A 17,265-nucleotide genomic window follows, 5' to 3' on the forward strand; every position below is an offset into this window, starting at 1 on the left:
GAACATCACTATTATTATGATTATTAAGCACCAACATAGTCCGCAGCACTGTACAATATAAATATAGTGTTAACATATACATATGTACAAATAAAACAGGGCCCTCCCGTGAGCTTCCAACTCCGACCAAGAATGGTGGTTATGATGATAGTGTTTGTGAGCAAAATGACCGCTGCAAAAGTGCATCAACTTCCATTGTGTGTATATGTGTTTAATTGTGGCAGCAGTCAAATGAGTGCGAAGGAGTGCAAAATCACACAATAAAATATGGCACGTACAATGTATACGTTGTTTTTTCTTGTCACGTTCTTTAGGCAAAACACCTACAAAAATGAACACTGCGGCTTTATTGAATCCATAATGGACATACTGTATATACAAAGGTTGCCGCTTCCAGTTATGCTGCTGCCACAAGCTTGATTTTAGGCATTGGGCCATTAGTGTTCTTGTGACCCCCTCTAAACATAACCCCCCAAACTACCTGAAAAAGTCATTTCTTAATAGACAGAGATACACCGTAATATTACAGCAATTATTATAGAATTATGTATATACCGTATATAATAATAAAGTCTGTACTATTCTAATTCTGCTTGACAGCAAATCTAGACAAACGTCCGAATAGTTTTCCCATGAAGTATATGGCACACTGATGGTACTCACAGCGCTTCTCATGAAACCAGTGGGTCGTAGTTCGGAACCTACAGAGGATAATAATATGTGACAAATGTGCTAATGTTCTAGCTTGACAAAGCTTTCCATTAAATTGTCCAAAAATTAAAATCAGTGGTCATGGATTCAATGACCTGACTAAACCTTAATTGGCCATAACAGTGTAAAAAAAAAACACAGTAAGCCATTCAAGCTGGACTTAACCTCATAGAATGAATGAGCAATGACGGTGCAAAACGCACAGATAATTCTGCATTGAAAACATAGAATAAATGAGTATCTGTGAATGAGTGAATGAATAAATAGCATGGATGTGTAAGTGTGGTGAATGTATGGCACAGGCAGGCTGTTTGGAGGGCAAAGATGCCACAGGGAGCCTGTTTGGGGACAAAGATACCACTGGGAGGCTGTTTAGGGACAAAGATGGCAAGTCCTATGCCTTTATGCTTGTGTGTGTATATATATATATATATATATATATATATATATATATATATATATATATATATATATATATACACATACACACAGTCTATGGATAGTTACCAGCACTCTAGGTCTTTTTCCAATAAATACAAATTCCTCTTTTGCAGGTCAACGTTTCAGTCTTTATTTGACTTTCATCAGAATGTCTCTTCTTTGTATATTTTGTGATATTTTTTGTGTCCAGTATTGTATGTACGTTTTGTTATACTTAATCTTTTATATGTTGATATGTTTCTGCAGTCCTGACTATTTCTAGTAAAAAAAAAAAAAAAAAAAAAAGACTGAAACGTTGACCTGCAAAAGGGGAATTTGTATTTATTGGAAAAAGACCTAGTGCTGGTAACTATCCATAGACTGTGTATATTACTTTGCCTTGTTACCTTGCACCAGGCTACAACAGAATTGGTTTGAAGTGCAATAGCATATTATTGTTTATATATATATATATATATATATATATATATATATATATATATATATATATATAAATATAGCTCATATGCATTTTTGCATCAATTGCCATTCATTTGTTTTTAGTCCAGGACATTGCAATGCTATGTCAGGTCTATTGAATCAAGCCCAGCAATATAACATCACACATACATGACAAGAGAACACCTACAATTGTGATGTGCGTCTTCCTATAAATAACCCTAAACACTACTTATTGTTGCTTAGTTGTTCTGGTTCCTTGCAACTAGCACCACAGTGATTCGCTCTCAATCACACATATCTCCTGTTACCCAAACTTCTGCCTTCCTCTGATGACTTCATTGGCTTCTTGACCTTTGGCTTTTTCTCCGTTTATGAATCTGTGATGCTGGCCTTAAGGTCTGGATTTGTCTGCCTTCACCTCTGCGTCTTCTTGTTTAGTACCTTGTCTCGCCTTAGTCCTGGTACTATCACTTACTCCAGAGTAGTTGTGCTGGTTGATTGCTCTGCTAGTGAGATATTGCATGGGTGACCAATACATCTGCATTTGGACTTCAGCACTACCAGGTAACCCTTAGACCCTGTCTCCAAAAATATATAAGTGAACGTACCATCATGTGCCATAATGCGGTTAGACACAGTAATTCAGCTGGAGATGCTCAGGACAAGATATAATTCATTAACACTGCTGCACCTAGAGTTAAGTTATGAGAGCCAAACTTGTTTTTTGAGCAAGATTCTTAGGCGAGAAACAAACAATGATAGGAATAGGATAGAAAATATACAGTAGTTTTTCATAACCATGTGCTAAGTGGTCCTTCCTGCATTTCTGGATACTAGCTCTGATGTTACTAGAGATCCTTGAGTGTCAGCCCAAGTCTGTCTACAGTACTTTGTTATTAAGTGAAACCTTGGATTTAATAACTGGTTGAACCTTCTTTGGTAGCAATGGCCTCAACAAGCCCTTTCAGTAGCTTTGGATCAGAGCTGCACATTGTTCAGGAGGAATAACTGCTTAAGCTCAGCCATAATCTTAGCATGTCTGGTGTATACAGCTCTCTTGAGGTCATTCCGCATCGTCGCTAATGGGTTAACGTCTGGGCTCTGATTGGGCCACTCCAAAAGGTGGATTTTATTATTTTTTTTAAACCATTCTGTAGTAGATTTACTTTACTATTTAGGGTCATTGTCCTGCTGCATCACCTAACTTCTACTGAGCTTCAGCTAGCAGATAAACTTGGGAACTCATTGTCCCCTTGATGATGGTAAGCTGTCCAGGCCCAAAGGCAACAAAACAGCCTAAATCATGATGTTCCCTCCCCCATACTTCACCATTGGGATGTTTTCATGTGGATAGGCATATAGATGAGCGTACAAACATTTCCCCCAAACAAGGCACCAAGCACCTAAAGGCTCCAAACAGGGCTTTAAAATTCTGTCTTATTACCTGGGTTTAAAAAGTGGTGCAGTTTCGAACCTGGGGGAGGCCAGTGTAAAGTCTCCAGGTTGGTACTGTAATGCTACCTGACTGACTCCCAATAGGACACCTATGGAATGGAGTTTTATTCCCTCCTATGTGTGAAGGACCCTGCTGTATACTAACAAGCCGTGATTCTCTGCTGTAAAGAGACTGTTTATTCAGCTGCAATTTAAAAAAAAAAAAGGCTATTTTTTACTTTCTGCCTCCTGTCCTGCTGTGAGAGCACCCTGTAGAGGCACACACTACCACAGGTGCCCTATTTACTACATACGTAGTGTTGCATGTTCTTCCTGATAGTCTTAGTTTCATGTGTCCACAAAACATTCTCCCAGTAACGTTGAGTTGTTGGCAAACGTCAGGCGAACAGCAATGTTAAATTGGAGGGCAATTTTGTGGTGTTTTGCCATGAACTCCATTCCTGTTCGATGTTTTGCATATGGTAGACTCATGAACAGATATGTTAACAAGTTGCAATGATTCCTTTATTGTTCTTTTTTTTACCTCATTGAGCATTCTGCCTCGTGCCCTTGGGAGTCATCCTGGTTGGGCACCCACTAAGGTGGGTAGCCATGGTACTAAATTGTCTCCACTTACAAACAATGTCTGTAGACTGATAATATGTAAACTCTTTGAAATTACTTTGTAACCCCTTCCAGACTTATGCAAATCAACATTTTATTATTGATTGGAGGTCTTCCTAGATTTATATTTTGCGAGGCATGGTTCACATCAGCAGATGCTCCTTGAGAACAGCAAACAAGATGTTTGAGCTTTTTTTTATGTCAATGTAGCTCCTCAATTTCTTTTTATTGATCGGACTCCAGGCTTGACAACTCCCGGCTCCAATTTCCTTTTGTTGCAGTGATTAGCTTAGTGGTTCACATACTTTTTCTAACACACATTGTGTGAATGATATATTCAAAATGGACAAGAACAATACAATATGTGTGTTCTTAGTTAAAACAGGTGGTGTTTGTTAATTATTGTTAACTTACATGAAGATCAGACCACATTTTACGGTTATCTTACTCTTTCTTCCCACTGCAGACAATATCTACTGCAAAGTGGTATTAAGTATGTAAAGCATGAGATGCATATTCATATATGTAAAAATGTACCTACCTCTATTTATCATTAACAATGTTTCAAACAGAGTACTCTGCTTCTACCCAAGGTATTTAATTTTTGTAGATAAACAAAAAGCACACACACACATATATATATATATATATATATATATATATATATATATATATATATATATATATATATATATATATATCAAGAGAACTTGAACCTCTATGTATTGTGAAAATAGTCTGCTAAATGATGATGAGCATGTTAGCTAGTATCAGACAACATAGTATGCCAACAAATGCAGCCAGAAAAGTTTTTGTGGTTTAAATTGGTTTATTGAAAACTATCGAGATGATAAAGCAGACCAGTAAAACATTTTTGAAACATAAGAAATTACAGTTTCACTATGGCTGCCCTAAACTGTGGATCAGTACCAAATTTCATTTTAAGTCAGACGCTTGCAGAGTTGTAGTCCAACAATAATTGTGCAGGCATGCTACTGTTTATTCTCAGTTTTTGGAGCCGTAACCACATTATTGCATTTCAGGCACTTTGAAGTGTCAGCACAATGGGTAACATTTAACATTCAGATATATTGCTTGGGGGGAAAAAAAACCTCACACAATCTTTGCATCTCAATAATCAGATAAAGAACTATAAGCTACAGGCATGGCATAAGTCAACCTTCCAATGAATATTTTACAATTTCCACTTTATTTGCTACTTTCACACATTAGTTCTGGGAAGTGTTTTTTGTTACCAAATAATGAGATTTCAGGTATCATGCTTCCACTATAAACAGAATAATTCTGTGTGTGATATATAAACAAATAGTATGTGCGATAATCTGTACAAGGAATATTATGGTTTGTGCTTTAAAAGTGTCACCACCTCAACTGTTATTTGGAAGCTTCAGATAAAGCCCATCGTCCACAGATGAGCAAAAAAAATACGTTAACTGCTCATGACGGGTACATAAAAAGAAAATGAAAATATCCCTTTTGTACATACTAGACATTTCCCTAATGAGCAGAATAAAACCGAGCAACCACAATTACATATCCGATTACTTTCTATGGTGAGCACACAATCTCTAGGTAAATCAGTAAAAAAAAAAATTAATCAGTATCACTGGAAAGGTTAGAAAATGCTGTCAAGAAGAATTAAGGAAGCATTTTAAGCTTGTAGAAAATACCCCAAACGTACTTGGTATGACCAAATCAACATACAAACAAACATACGTAGGTCAGAAAGAGAAACTTACCAAAACCAGTTTTAGTAAGAAGCTAAAATATCAGCATTCTTAACCCCTTAATGACAAAGCCCGTACATGTACGGGCTCAAAATGAGTTTAGGGACCGCCCATTGTCCTTAAGGGGTTAATAGAAAGAAAAATTTTCACATGCGTGTCAAGATTAACAATGTCCTACAAGCATTAATTAATGAACATAACCTTACAAGAGAAACACAAAATGTAACTACTACATTATAATCACCATTTTAAAGTACAGACTTGTCAAAAACGTAAAAGCGACTTGACACTTTGAAGGAGGTCAAAAAAAAAAAAAAAAAAGAATATTTACTGCATTTTACTAAGGCACTGCATGATTTCTTTGGTTCACCCACAAAAAGAAAATCTCATTCAGGAAAAAAATGTTTTGCAGCTGGAGGAGTTCTCATCCTCACCTTAGTATAAAGTGGTCTAGAACCTTCAACAGCAGAGGTTATAGAAGAGATTACATGAACCGTTCAAACTTTGCATTTTCTTAGAACAAGCCTGACGTTGACTTGGTTCTTCAATTTTTCTTTTAACTCATGAGAAAACTAAAAAAGAAGAAAGATGCAAGGTTATAATGGTACATCAGCACAATAATATGAAAACATATAAAATGAGTACAGACTAAGGTAGAGAAGCCTACTTAGAGTTGAGGAAAGAAAGAACAAAAATATAAAACTTTATAATGTCCATGCCTAATAAAAAACAGAGTTACAAATTAGCAACATATTCCCATAAAGCCTTGCTTGCAATGGCTGTGCCCAGACATTGTAAACAGAACATACCAAAAGAGTAGCGCTGAAATATATATAACAGTATAGATAGAAGATCCCATTCCACAAATAAGGGTTGAAAATTTCAAAGTTTAATTAGACCAGTTAAAAAAAAGAGGAAAAAAAAAAAAAAAAAAAAAAAGTGGTACACCAGGATGATAAGGTCTTCCAGATTTTCAAGTATCGTAGTGAAGTCACCAACTTCCTGCTGTGCAGCAATATCCCTGTGAATGGTTCTGAGAGCACCCTTATTCTCAGGATCCTCCTTTAAATTTTCAACCCATTAGTTTTAGTATGGTCGGATCTGGATAACATACAGGCCCCTTGGACAAAAAGGTTTCTTCACACAAAAAGGTGGCCTCACACGCAGCTGCATCGCTCTGGAGTACCAAATCCACCTAGGCCAATAAGGAAGACCAAAGCACCGTCTGACGATTTTCTTGAGTACTCGCACTATCAGAGCTAACTGGAAATTCCATTTTTGGGAAAGGGCATCTAACACCAGAGGATGATCCCTGGGATTCAGTAAAAAGAAGAGGGGTAGTTTTGCGTTTGTTCTGGAGGCTATGAGATCAATACCTGAGACTCGCCATCTGTCGACCACTAGCTGAAAAGTGTCCTTGTGCAGGGAACATTCACCTGGTAACATTGGGTGCCATTTGGACATTCAGAGTAGAGGACTGCACTGGGAGGCGGGTCCCGCCAAAAAACTTGCGGGCGGTCTTGCTGGGGCTGCGGGCGGGAGGTCAGGCACTGTACCTGCAGGTCCCGGTAATCCCGCGCAGTCCCGCAAGGCTGCCTTCTTGCTGCTCCCTTACAGTGTCTCCTAGCTTGCTCCGCCCAGGAACAAAACGGAGTCACGAGATGTGACGTCACTTCCTGTGACTCCGCCTTGTTCCTGGGCAGAGCAAGAGAAGAGACGTCGTGAGGGAACAACTCGAGGGCAGCCGCGCGGGAAATCAGGTAAGGAGGCGGGCATGATTGGCCACAAATGTGGCGGGAGCGGCACACCCACATTGTGGGAGCGGGATTAAAAACCGCGGGAGCGGGATTAAAAAAGTAGTCCCGCGCAGGGCTCTAATTCAGAGCTCCCCTGATATGAAGGGCCAAAAAGACTTTCTGCCCAATGACAACATTGTAGTGCTATTTATGTAGGGTACCACCGACCTGTTTTCTAAATGGATCTGCACTGCTCTGTTTGCAAGGAGGTGCTGCCAGGAGTCTTTTCCACCATCAAAAATTCTAGGTGGTGATGACCAAAGGTGCAAGTGTCAGCTAATATCTCCCTGAGGTAAGTCTGTTCTGGTATGACCACCAAGCCAAAGAGTACAGAATTAGGGGAGGTAATCTTACATGAGTATCTAATGATGCCATCTGTCCATCCCATCGAGACAGCAGGAAAGACCGAAGCAATCTCAGATGTCTCAGTCTTGCCAATGGCTCCGTTTATCGGGATGTGTAGAGCGGATCTTTGCTCTGGTTCAGAGAGTAAGTGAGACACCGTGAATCTTCTAGAGGAAGATCTCTGAACTAGAGGCAGAATCCTCTTGAAACAATACTGTTTACCCATGCATCCTGAGTCAGATGATCCCAGGCACCTCTGAATGCTGTTAATAATCCTACTTGATGCCTTGAATGTTTGGGAAATTCCTCTTCCTGTGAAGGCGCCACCCCTTGAACCCTGGTCTCTTAACCCCTTAATGACAAGACTGTTTCTTACTCTTCGTACATTTGGGACAAAGGCTCTTAACATTTTTTCAGTGTTGCTGTAAGGGTTCTTCTCTCTCATTTTGTGCACCCACACGCATTATACCTGCATTCAACCTGCAGGAGGAGCTCGAGTTCTCAAGTGGGTCTGGATAGTGAACTTAGTGAACAGCAACGTCATTTGCACAATGGTGCTTGTAGTTACTCCTCGGAGCAATCACAAGGCTTTCGGGGTAGGGAGGTTGTGTTGCTACATGCCTCGATACGTATGTATGTCCCCTTTAAATTTCCATGTTTTTTTTTTTTTATGCCCCCAGGGCTTTGCTAAGTCTCCAAAAGATCCAGGGCTAGAGCCCATAGCAGATATGATAGCAGTGTAGTAGAGAGGCTCACATGCTTTTTGACCAACCAATCTATTATGAAAAGCCCTAATGAAAACCACATCTCTGACCCAGCAATCGCATTCAATGTGGTATAATACGTGACCCTATAAATTACCATCAGTGTGTATATATATATATATATATATATATATATATATATATATATATATATATATACATACACACACACATATATACACATATACACATATACACACACACACACTACCCAGCTATGTACACAATCACCTATTAATCCACAAAATGCAATAGTTGGCCGTCAGCACCATGACACGTACAGGTCTGTACTACCGACTGAGCAATTTTAGGATGCCTTAATAATATTTGCATAAACAAAGGAGGATTTTTTACTGCCATTCCACAAGTCAGAATCACTTTACTTTTTTTGCTCCAGTGAATTCCTCTTTTCTATATGAGAATAAGGCAGAAAATCAAGGAGACATGAGACTGAGAAGTAGCCAGGGAAAAAGGGATAGAATATGGGGAGAGGGACTTGAAAAAACGCATAGACGTCATTTACAAATGCAAAAGAAAAAAAAAAAAAGAAACCATGCAAGTTGACTTCGATTGTGCGTGAAAATTAGGTAGAAAACAAAAGTAGCACAGCTACTTGAAAAACAGTTACTTTGCATCTCTTTTAAGGACTTCTCTTCATTTTTCTGTGTTTTAAAAGATGTTCTGCACTACTATCTTTTTTCTCTCTTGCTTTCCTCTTTTCTTGCTCTTTACATCCAGTTCTATTCAATATTAACAATTTCTTTTAACCGCACCCACTCCCCAGAAAACGCCACCTTCGCTCCCTACCTGTGGCCTAGCAGGCAGCCATCTCTCTCACTGAGCGCTGGAAAGGACATCACTTTCTGGTACTCAGGGTAGAGAGAATACAGCATTTAAAGAGAACATGTTGCAGGACCAGATCAGGTTATCGCTACACGGTGGTCTTAGTGGTCCGAGTGGGAAAGACCAGAATCCTTTGTGACGGACACAGGTCCCTGTCGACCGCTACTCAGGAGTCTCCTTTTGAGGCTATGGAGTAAAGATCGGGGGCTTCAGCCCCAGTATTCAAAGTACTTTATAACCCATCTAAAGACAAATGCGTATTACACTATCCCTTTAAGTAAAAAATAAAACTTGGTTTAAATAGCCAGCTACTGCTCTAATTCGGGGGAGTCTAACGAAAGTTGCTCCCTTTCCCCATATGCATGCATCAAAAGAGCTCCAAAGCCAATGTTTGTAATATTGGTATAGCTGGATTTAAATGAAAACCATACAAGTAGTTTAGACTTGAAACCCAGGTATTTATATATAGACTTTAAGGCAAACTAGATCTGATCACGTGACTTAAACCCTTTAATTTGCCAGTCACATGCTAAAAAAAGTGTTTTTTCTTACAATTGTTGAACTGAAACACTTTATAACTGAATGCAGCATTATGAAGATAATTCATGATAGATTTTTACAGATTAAGTGCATTCTGCATTGGGTTACAATGTTTAACAATAATCTTCATTAATATACCTGGACATTCTCAGAGGGATTGTCTTGCAGCTGCTGGTCTGAGTTCCTGTACTGCCAATAAACACTTGTCTCTATTAGACTAGCGCAGCCATATGCAACCTACCTGTATGGGTAACCATGGTATTTTGATCTGAAGACTGATAGCAGCCAGCTGAAGAACAGAACCACAAGCCCTATCCCAGCTATACACATCACTGTTAATAGAACAAAATAAAGAAAACACACAACATCAAAACATGTATCAGGGCATGATAGCAAAAGACATACAACCACCTCACCTGGCTTGAAAAGATAATCATTGATATATTAAGCATCAAAATACAAAAAAAGTGAAGCAATGTTCTAACTAAATATAAATATTACACTTTCTGGTGAGGTGGTGCCGCAAAGACACAGGAACGAACTCCCCAAGATGTTCCAAATTACCGTATTGGCTCGAATATAGGCCGCACTTTTTTCCCCCACTTTAAGTTTTTAAAGTGGGGGTGCGGCCTATATTCGGGCTCTAGCGCCCGACGCCCGGGACATGCAGTCCCGGGCGCCGGGCAGGCAGCGGGGTTAAGATACAGATCCCCCGCAGCGGTGCAGGGGACCTGCATCCTTCTCCCCGATACGCTCAGACAGCCTCCCCTGCCAGCACTTCCCACGGGGGGGGGGGTGCCGGCACGGGAGGTTATCTAAGCGTTTTACCTCTGCCCACCCCCGACTTACCGGAGCAGACTCCCGGGTGTCTTGCGGGGCCGGCGGGAGACATTTACGCAATACGTGCATGCAACTTCCGGTACCGAAAGTTGCATACGCGTATTGCGTAGATGTCCCTCGCCGGCCCCGCAAGACACCCGGGAGTCTGCTCCGGTAAGTCGAGGAGGGGGGGGCAGAGGAGGACAGCGGCAGCGTATCGCGGGGAGGGAGGACAGCGGCAGCGTATCGCGGGGAGGGAGGACAGCGGCAGCGGATCTCGGGGAGGGAGGACAGCGGCAGCGGATCTCGGGGAGGGAGGACAGCGGATCTCGGGGAGGGAGGACAGCGGCAGCGGATCTCGGGGAGGGAGGACAGCGGCAGCGGATCTCGGGGAGGGAGGACAGCGGCAGCGGATCTCGGGGAGGGAGGACAGTGGCAGCATATCTCGGGGAGGGAGGACAGTGGCAGCATATCTCGGGGGGGGGGGACAGTGGCAGCATATCTCGGGGGGGGGGGGGGACAGAGTGGCAGCATGTTTTTTTTTGGTGCTTTTTTAAAGAAAAAAAACTTTTTCTTTAAAAAAGCACCAAACTTTTAGGGTGCGGCCTATATACGGGGGCGGCCTATATCCGAGCCAATACGGTAAATACAATCAAAACCACGCAAGTGTCTGCGCACCCAAATAATAAGTGAGTAAATATGTGCAACACACAAATAATATGTCCCCCTCGGCAGAATAGACAAACGGTTTACGGGCGAGTATCACGGATAGCATTAGTGTACTAGGTGATACTTACTCTTCCTCTTTCCTACATCCATATCACAAGTGGCAGCTTCATGTAGAAGAACCATCCCCAGAGTCACGCCACCATCTAAGGGAAGATGTAAGGTGCCAACAAAAACCAAGGACATCTTTTCTCTGAGCCTCTACCCAGAGTTCAATGATTTATATTATACATTTATGCTAGCTCACATGGAACTGATGCAAGTGCTTAAAAAAGGCAGTCTCTTTACACAAAGCAGATACTAGTACTCTTAATATGGTAAACTGAATTGATAGGGTAATTTCCTAATCCTGGATTTGGATGAAAACATTTTAAAAGCACATTACAATCATAGGCGTAAATATGCAACACATTGGTAAAAGGTATATTATACACACTCAACCCTCGCTATTTGCAGGGGTTAGGTTCCTTTAAAACCTTGTGAATACAGAACCATTGATCCTATAAAAGGAAGAAGGTGTTGGGTTCCAGCAGGACACTGTTCACCAAACACTTTTGCTATTGACCACCACTCATTTCATGTACCTTTTTTTTTTTTTTTTTTTTTTTTTTTGTTATGCCATGAATTCTGTATTTTATACACATTTTTTCCTTGTAATAGTAGTGTGCACAATCTTTTGGTGTACCAATACTCATTCTCTGACACTACTCATTCACACGCAAATACACTATTATAAAATTCTAGTCTCACTGCACATGGCTGCGAATACCCATGCAAATCTATGAATACGGAACACGCGAATAGCAAGGATTTACTGTAGTAAAATTCCCAAGCTCTAAGAATCTAGTCTTTCCAAGCGACTGCATTGTACGTCACAATTGGCTAATGTTACCACTTGAAGACACCACAGATAGTAAATGCAAGAGCATTTGAGATTTATTCTGCCAGAAAAGATAACAAATTAAAGCTATACCGAGATTACGACCCAAACCCTGTAGCAGGATTAAGAAAAAAAGGATACTGAACAAAAGCACAATGTGTGTTTCAGCCACAAACTGAGCTTGACTGCTTCCATGAATGTAATTCTGCAGAGAAAAGACAATATTAATTTGAAGGCACCAGCCAGAAATGTACTCCATACCATTTGCATTCCCAGAATGTTTTTAAATATGAAAGTTATTTGCGGAACTGAGTAGTGGTAACTTTATAAATTAAGTATAATCCACAGATGGACAAGCAGGAAGAACCAGTTCGGAAAATGAAGGAGACCGGATTCTGTGATCCTAGAACTCTAACCATATGCAACGCGACAACAACGTTATTGGAGTAAAACCATGAAGTTCAACATATCAGTTAACACTGTATTTACCACTTGGCCTGTATGTGGGTTCTTGTGTGCGTAAGGAGGTCCTCTGATATGATTCCACATCTGCCCTGATGTCATTGCCAATACGAAACACTAAAATGAGGAGGAAAAAACTTTTGATGACCCATCCATTAGAACTCATATATAACAATACAAAATTATAATACACATACCACCATTCATATACAAAAACATGCCTCTGAGGTACAGTTTTATTTACAGATGTTTTCAACAAAGTGGGCACTTACCAAGGCAGCCAATGCCCATCCAGTTTTGTTATACAGGAAGTCAAGATTGCTTCTTCTCAAGTACACAAGGCCACCAATCACAGCCAACAGCAAGCCCAGCATCAATGGGCCTGCATAATTAGGAGGCCTTAAAACTCGTATCTGCAGAAACACATTATGACAATTACTTTTCCACCCTTTAGTGCAGCTTACTACTAGTGGCTGAACTTATTATTTGTGACATTTGCCAATTGTCGCCAACGTGATGTTTTTCCTGGCACGTCAATTGTAATAATATAAGTAATTTGCAGGCCATTCTGGCAGTCCCCAGGTTTCTCAGCGTCAGAAAGGCCTGTCACTTACATGGACATCTGTCCTGTCCGAAATCCAGCGTGCAAGCTGCTCCGCTGCAAACCCCCGGACCTGCAGCTCGTATGTGTCACCTTTCTTGGGCTTCCCCTTGGGAGGGAAGTGAATGAAGGTCGGAGCCGAATTCATATTTAGCTATGGAGACAAAAGGGCAGTTATTAGTAGCTTAAATATATTGTTAAATGCCTTCACATTTGAAATGGTTGAGTGCAAACTATAATGCCTTGCTTACCCAAACAATTGGTAAGGAACCGCAACTCAGTGATCATACGATACATGCAACAAGTTCTACTTACAAACTCCATATTTATATATTAGTAATGTATTGGGTCTACTTTAAAATGAAATAGAGATAAGTCACAGTACAGTCTTTAATAAGAATAAATATTCTTCCGTCTAAGTATATGAGGCAGGTAAACTCTTGAGTAGCAAAAAATGTGAAGTTGTGGTTTCTAAGTACTTTCTCCATAAAATACCAAAAGCAGCAGGAATTATACACTACATACAAAGAGTGTCTCACGGCAAAGATTAATTCATGTTAAACAGTAAACTATTACTTGTCTATCTATCAAATAATTGAATACTGTTCTTAAATAACAAACCAGAAAGCTATAGGATAATGTTTCTAACAGAACAAGAAGCAACACTGGTGCATAATATTCTACCGTTAAAAGAAAAACTTAGCAAAAAAAAAAGCAAAATTCACAAACAGCATTTAAAAAAGGTCCCGCGTTGACAATCTCAATTTGACTACTGAAGAGAAGGAACATGTGCACAAATGCAACTTAAGAGTATACGTTTAAATGTATATGTTTTACCATTTGAAATACATCGGATCCTTCATCAAAATCCACCATAGCAAAGAAAATCCTATTTGTAAAGGCAGTTGAATAACGCCAGGAGTTGGCCAATATCTGGTATTCTTCATCAGCCTGCCTGCGAAAATAAGAACGTCAGAATACCACAGCCACAGTGTGAGCTATATTGAATACCATGAACTTGCAAAAAACTGATGGATGTATAATGCAGATTGTTGTAGATTTTTCCTTAATGCTTCTCTGGTTAAAGGAGCCATGGTGTGGGGTACAAGTGTAAAAAAATATTCTACAGATTGTTTAAGTCAAAACAGACACATTTTAGACACAGTGGACAAAGTGGAAGATATTGAAATCCAAACAAAACAAACTCTTTGTTTCGTTTCTTTTTATTTCGTTTGGGCCCCTCCCTGTTTTTTGACATTAGTACAAATTAACAAAACTGTCAAATTTCATTAACAGTCATTCGAACCCGAAAACACAAGCTTAAGATTTAAAATGCAGGTTGTTTGTAACATTTAAAAATAAGTACAAATTATTCTGCACTCTTCAAAATACAATTAAAAAATTGTATATTTCTATATTGAAATAAAATTCAAAGTACAAAAGAAAAGGAGACAACAAAATAAAACAGGAAAATATGTGCAACACATGAAACCTGGTATACTTCCACGATTACAGAGCACTAAGGGTCACCTCTATCAGTAACGCACAAAGCAATATCCATGTTTTAGGAGTCGGTGCTGTGGTGACACGATTGGGGGGAAGCACATGCCACCGATGGGACCCTCCTATCAAGCGGGAGGCATGGGCCCTGCTGGAGCCTAAGTGCTCCAGGCTTCATGAGGTCCCATGTTTCATCTTGATAGTGTGTGCATGCAAGCCAGGGACTCCATATTTTGTTGTATAAAGCGATAGACCCCCCCCCCCCCGAGCGTAGGACACTTCTTTAATTTGTTTGGAGACTGTTGTGATACGTGGGGGTGCTGTTTTCCCTTTTTTCTACCAATTGCTAGCTTCATTGCTAATAATATATGTACCCAGGGTGGGAGTTGTGGAGTTCTGGAAGAAATGTAAGAGGACTATCTCAGGGGATAAGGGCAACTTGAACACCAACAATGTCCTCAGCAGCTCAAACACCCAAGACCACACCGGCTGGAGAACCAGGCAGGACCACCACGCATGGATGAGTTTTATGACAAGCTGAGGAGTACCATTTTCCAATGTAATACTGTCATACTTACAAATTACAACATGAGCAAGGTATAAAGAGCACATTTTTAAAAGTAGCCTAATAAATGCTAAAAACAAAACCCGATGAGAACACTCCATTGGATGTTATGGTGCTAAGAACTTGTTTTAAATGTTGTACTATAGAAACATACAAAGAAACTCAAAACTTGACAGCAGACAAGAAACATTCTGTTCATCTAGTCTGCCCATTGTGTTAAATAAAAATTAATGAGTTTAAAATACATATAGGAAGCCAGGTATGTTTCCTGGTTTGTTCTTTTCTAGGGTCATTTGTGGACAATTGCCATTTCTGTAACTTATGTCATTAATAAGAAATAAATAAAAAAAAGAAGTTCTGGTCAAATTCTTACTTGCATACAACACATTGTCTGTGTGACTGAAGAGCGGTAAACATAACGACGACAGAATAATTCCTTGGGGGAGCCTTAACAAGACGACGGAATTTGTCACCATTCATTCGAATAACGGGTCTCTTACTGGCCCAGTCCATGAGCTGTCCAACTTTCTCCGATAACACCATCTATAAATCAAAAGCAGATGTCACATCAGGGGAGCAGGATGGCTCAAATACAGCAAAATACCCCCACAACTGCACTGCAGACCCAGAAGCTTGCATTCCAATAAAAGGACAAATAACAGGGTATTACACCTGCTGATGTTTTCATACTTCAAACAGAACACGTAAACCCTCCACCTAATGACAGACTACATGAGCATACCTGGGAACTTTCTAAATGAGCAGAGCCCGAGACTCTTGAAACATTAACCTTTTATAGCTGATCTTGCAGATTCTATGCAGTGACTCGTCAAATGCATTACCCAAAAGGCTCTAATAGCAGTCATCATGGAAATCTTGACCTGTCATTATCTAAAGATATACTTAATATAGTCACCTGCATTAAAGCAGGCATATCAACCATACTAGAAGCAATAGCACCAATTGGGAGCCTTACATGTGATCACAGTAGGGTAGCATGAGACGGAGTCAGCTCCGGACTGGGTGACCCTGAGAATCCACCCTTTCACTCTAAGATTGGGGCAAAATCCCCGAGACTCAGTGTCTAACCCTGAAAGCCCCCGGGTATGTAAATGAAGCATTAACTCTACAATGGACCCGCAAGCCGATGCTGTTACCTACACAGACGCACACATGCTAAAATGCCTCTATTCTTTACTCTCGTTTTAAACATATTCACCTCCTTTTTCTTCTGTCCATCAGAGAGACCCCCCAAAAGGGCGAGGAGTATACCCCCAAACAGCAGTGCATGAACTGCCGCCATGTTGCCGGCTAAACTTTCCGCCAACAAGGAAGAGAATACTGAAACGACCCAACGTCACAACGCAGAGGGAGGGCCGAGTCTGTGTGCCAGCATGTGATTGGAAGATATTGCTTTGGACCAGCCAATAAGACAGAAGCAAGCTGTTCCAGTCTTATTTGCTAGTATGAATGAGGGAGGGGTACGCTGACAGGTTCATTCACTCGTCGTGTTCCTGTGGGCGCCTTTCGCTTAACTGTATAGTAGTAATGCATACAATTTGTTTTGTCGTTTTGAATTATATCAGGGGATACGCATTCATAATATACTGTCACTAAAATGTTAATTCCAAGCTAAAACGTTTCCGCAGCTGTATATATATTTTTTAACAGATGTTTAACCCTTTTTTATCTACAATGTTTGGAACTTTTAGGTTATAATACTAATATTGTTATTAACCTCTTAAGGACTAGGGGTCTTTTTTTACACTTCAGGACTAAAGGGTTTTTAGCACTTTAAAAAAAAAACAAAACGCAATCTATAAATGGTAAATAGTTGCAATGCCCCGTGCTTACACTGATAAAAGGGGACATCCATGTCCGTCAGTTTCGCATAAGATTGTCAGAAAATCGAGAAGACAAAATCCAGATAACTGTTTAAATGAATGGCGGCACTTACGTATACATTTGTCCCATTAATGTTCCCTTACATGAGCCAATGCCTGTTTTGTTTTATGGTATTGAATC

At 40.2% G+C, this 17,265-nt stretch overlaps 1 protein-coding gene across 1 annotated transcript; it reads right to left on the minus strand.

The window, feature by feature from the left end:
- Window positions 1–5,532: 5,532 nt before the first annotated feature.
- Window positions 5,533–16,597, minus strand: MAGT1 (magnesium transporter 1). The gene is made up of 10 exons (XM_053473441.1): window positions 16,460–16,597; window positions 15,614–15,783; window positions 14,013–14,130; window positions 13,189–13,329; window positions 12,847–12,987; window positions 12,602–12,691; window positions 12,254–12,317; window positions 11,304–11,378; window positions 9,929–10,019; window positions 5,533–5,971 (listed from the first exon to the last, which is right to left on the minus strand). The coding sequence occupies exons 1-10, from the start codon at window positions 16,541–16,543 to the stop codon at window positions 5,956–5,958; spliced, it is 990 nt and encodes a 329-aa protein (XP_053329416.1). The 5' UTR covers window positions 16,544–16,597; the 3' UTR covers window positions 5,533–5,955.
- Window positions 16,598–17,265: the final 668 nt, after the last annotated feature.

Source organism: Spea bombifrons, chromosome 8 (assembly GCF_027358695.1).
Source record: "Spea bombifrons isolate aSpeBom1 chromosome 8, aSpeBom1.2.pri, whole genome shotgun sequence".
In the NCBI taxonomy this organism is placed as follows: domain Eukaryota; kingdom Metazoa; phylum Chordata; class Amphibia; order Anura; family Pelobatidae; genus Spea; species Spea bombifrons.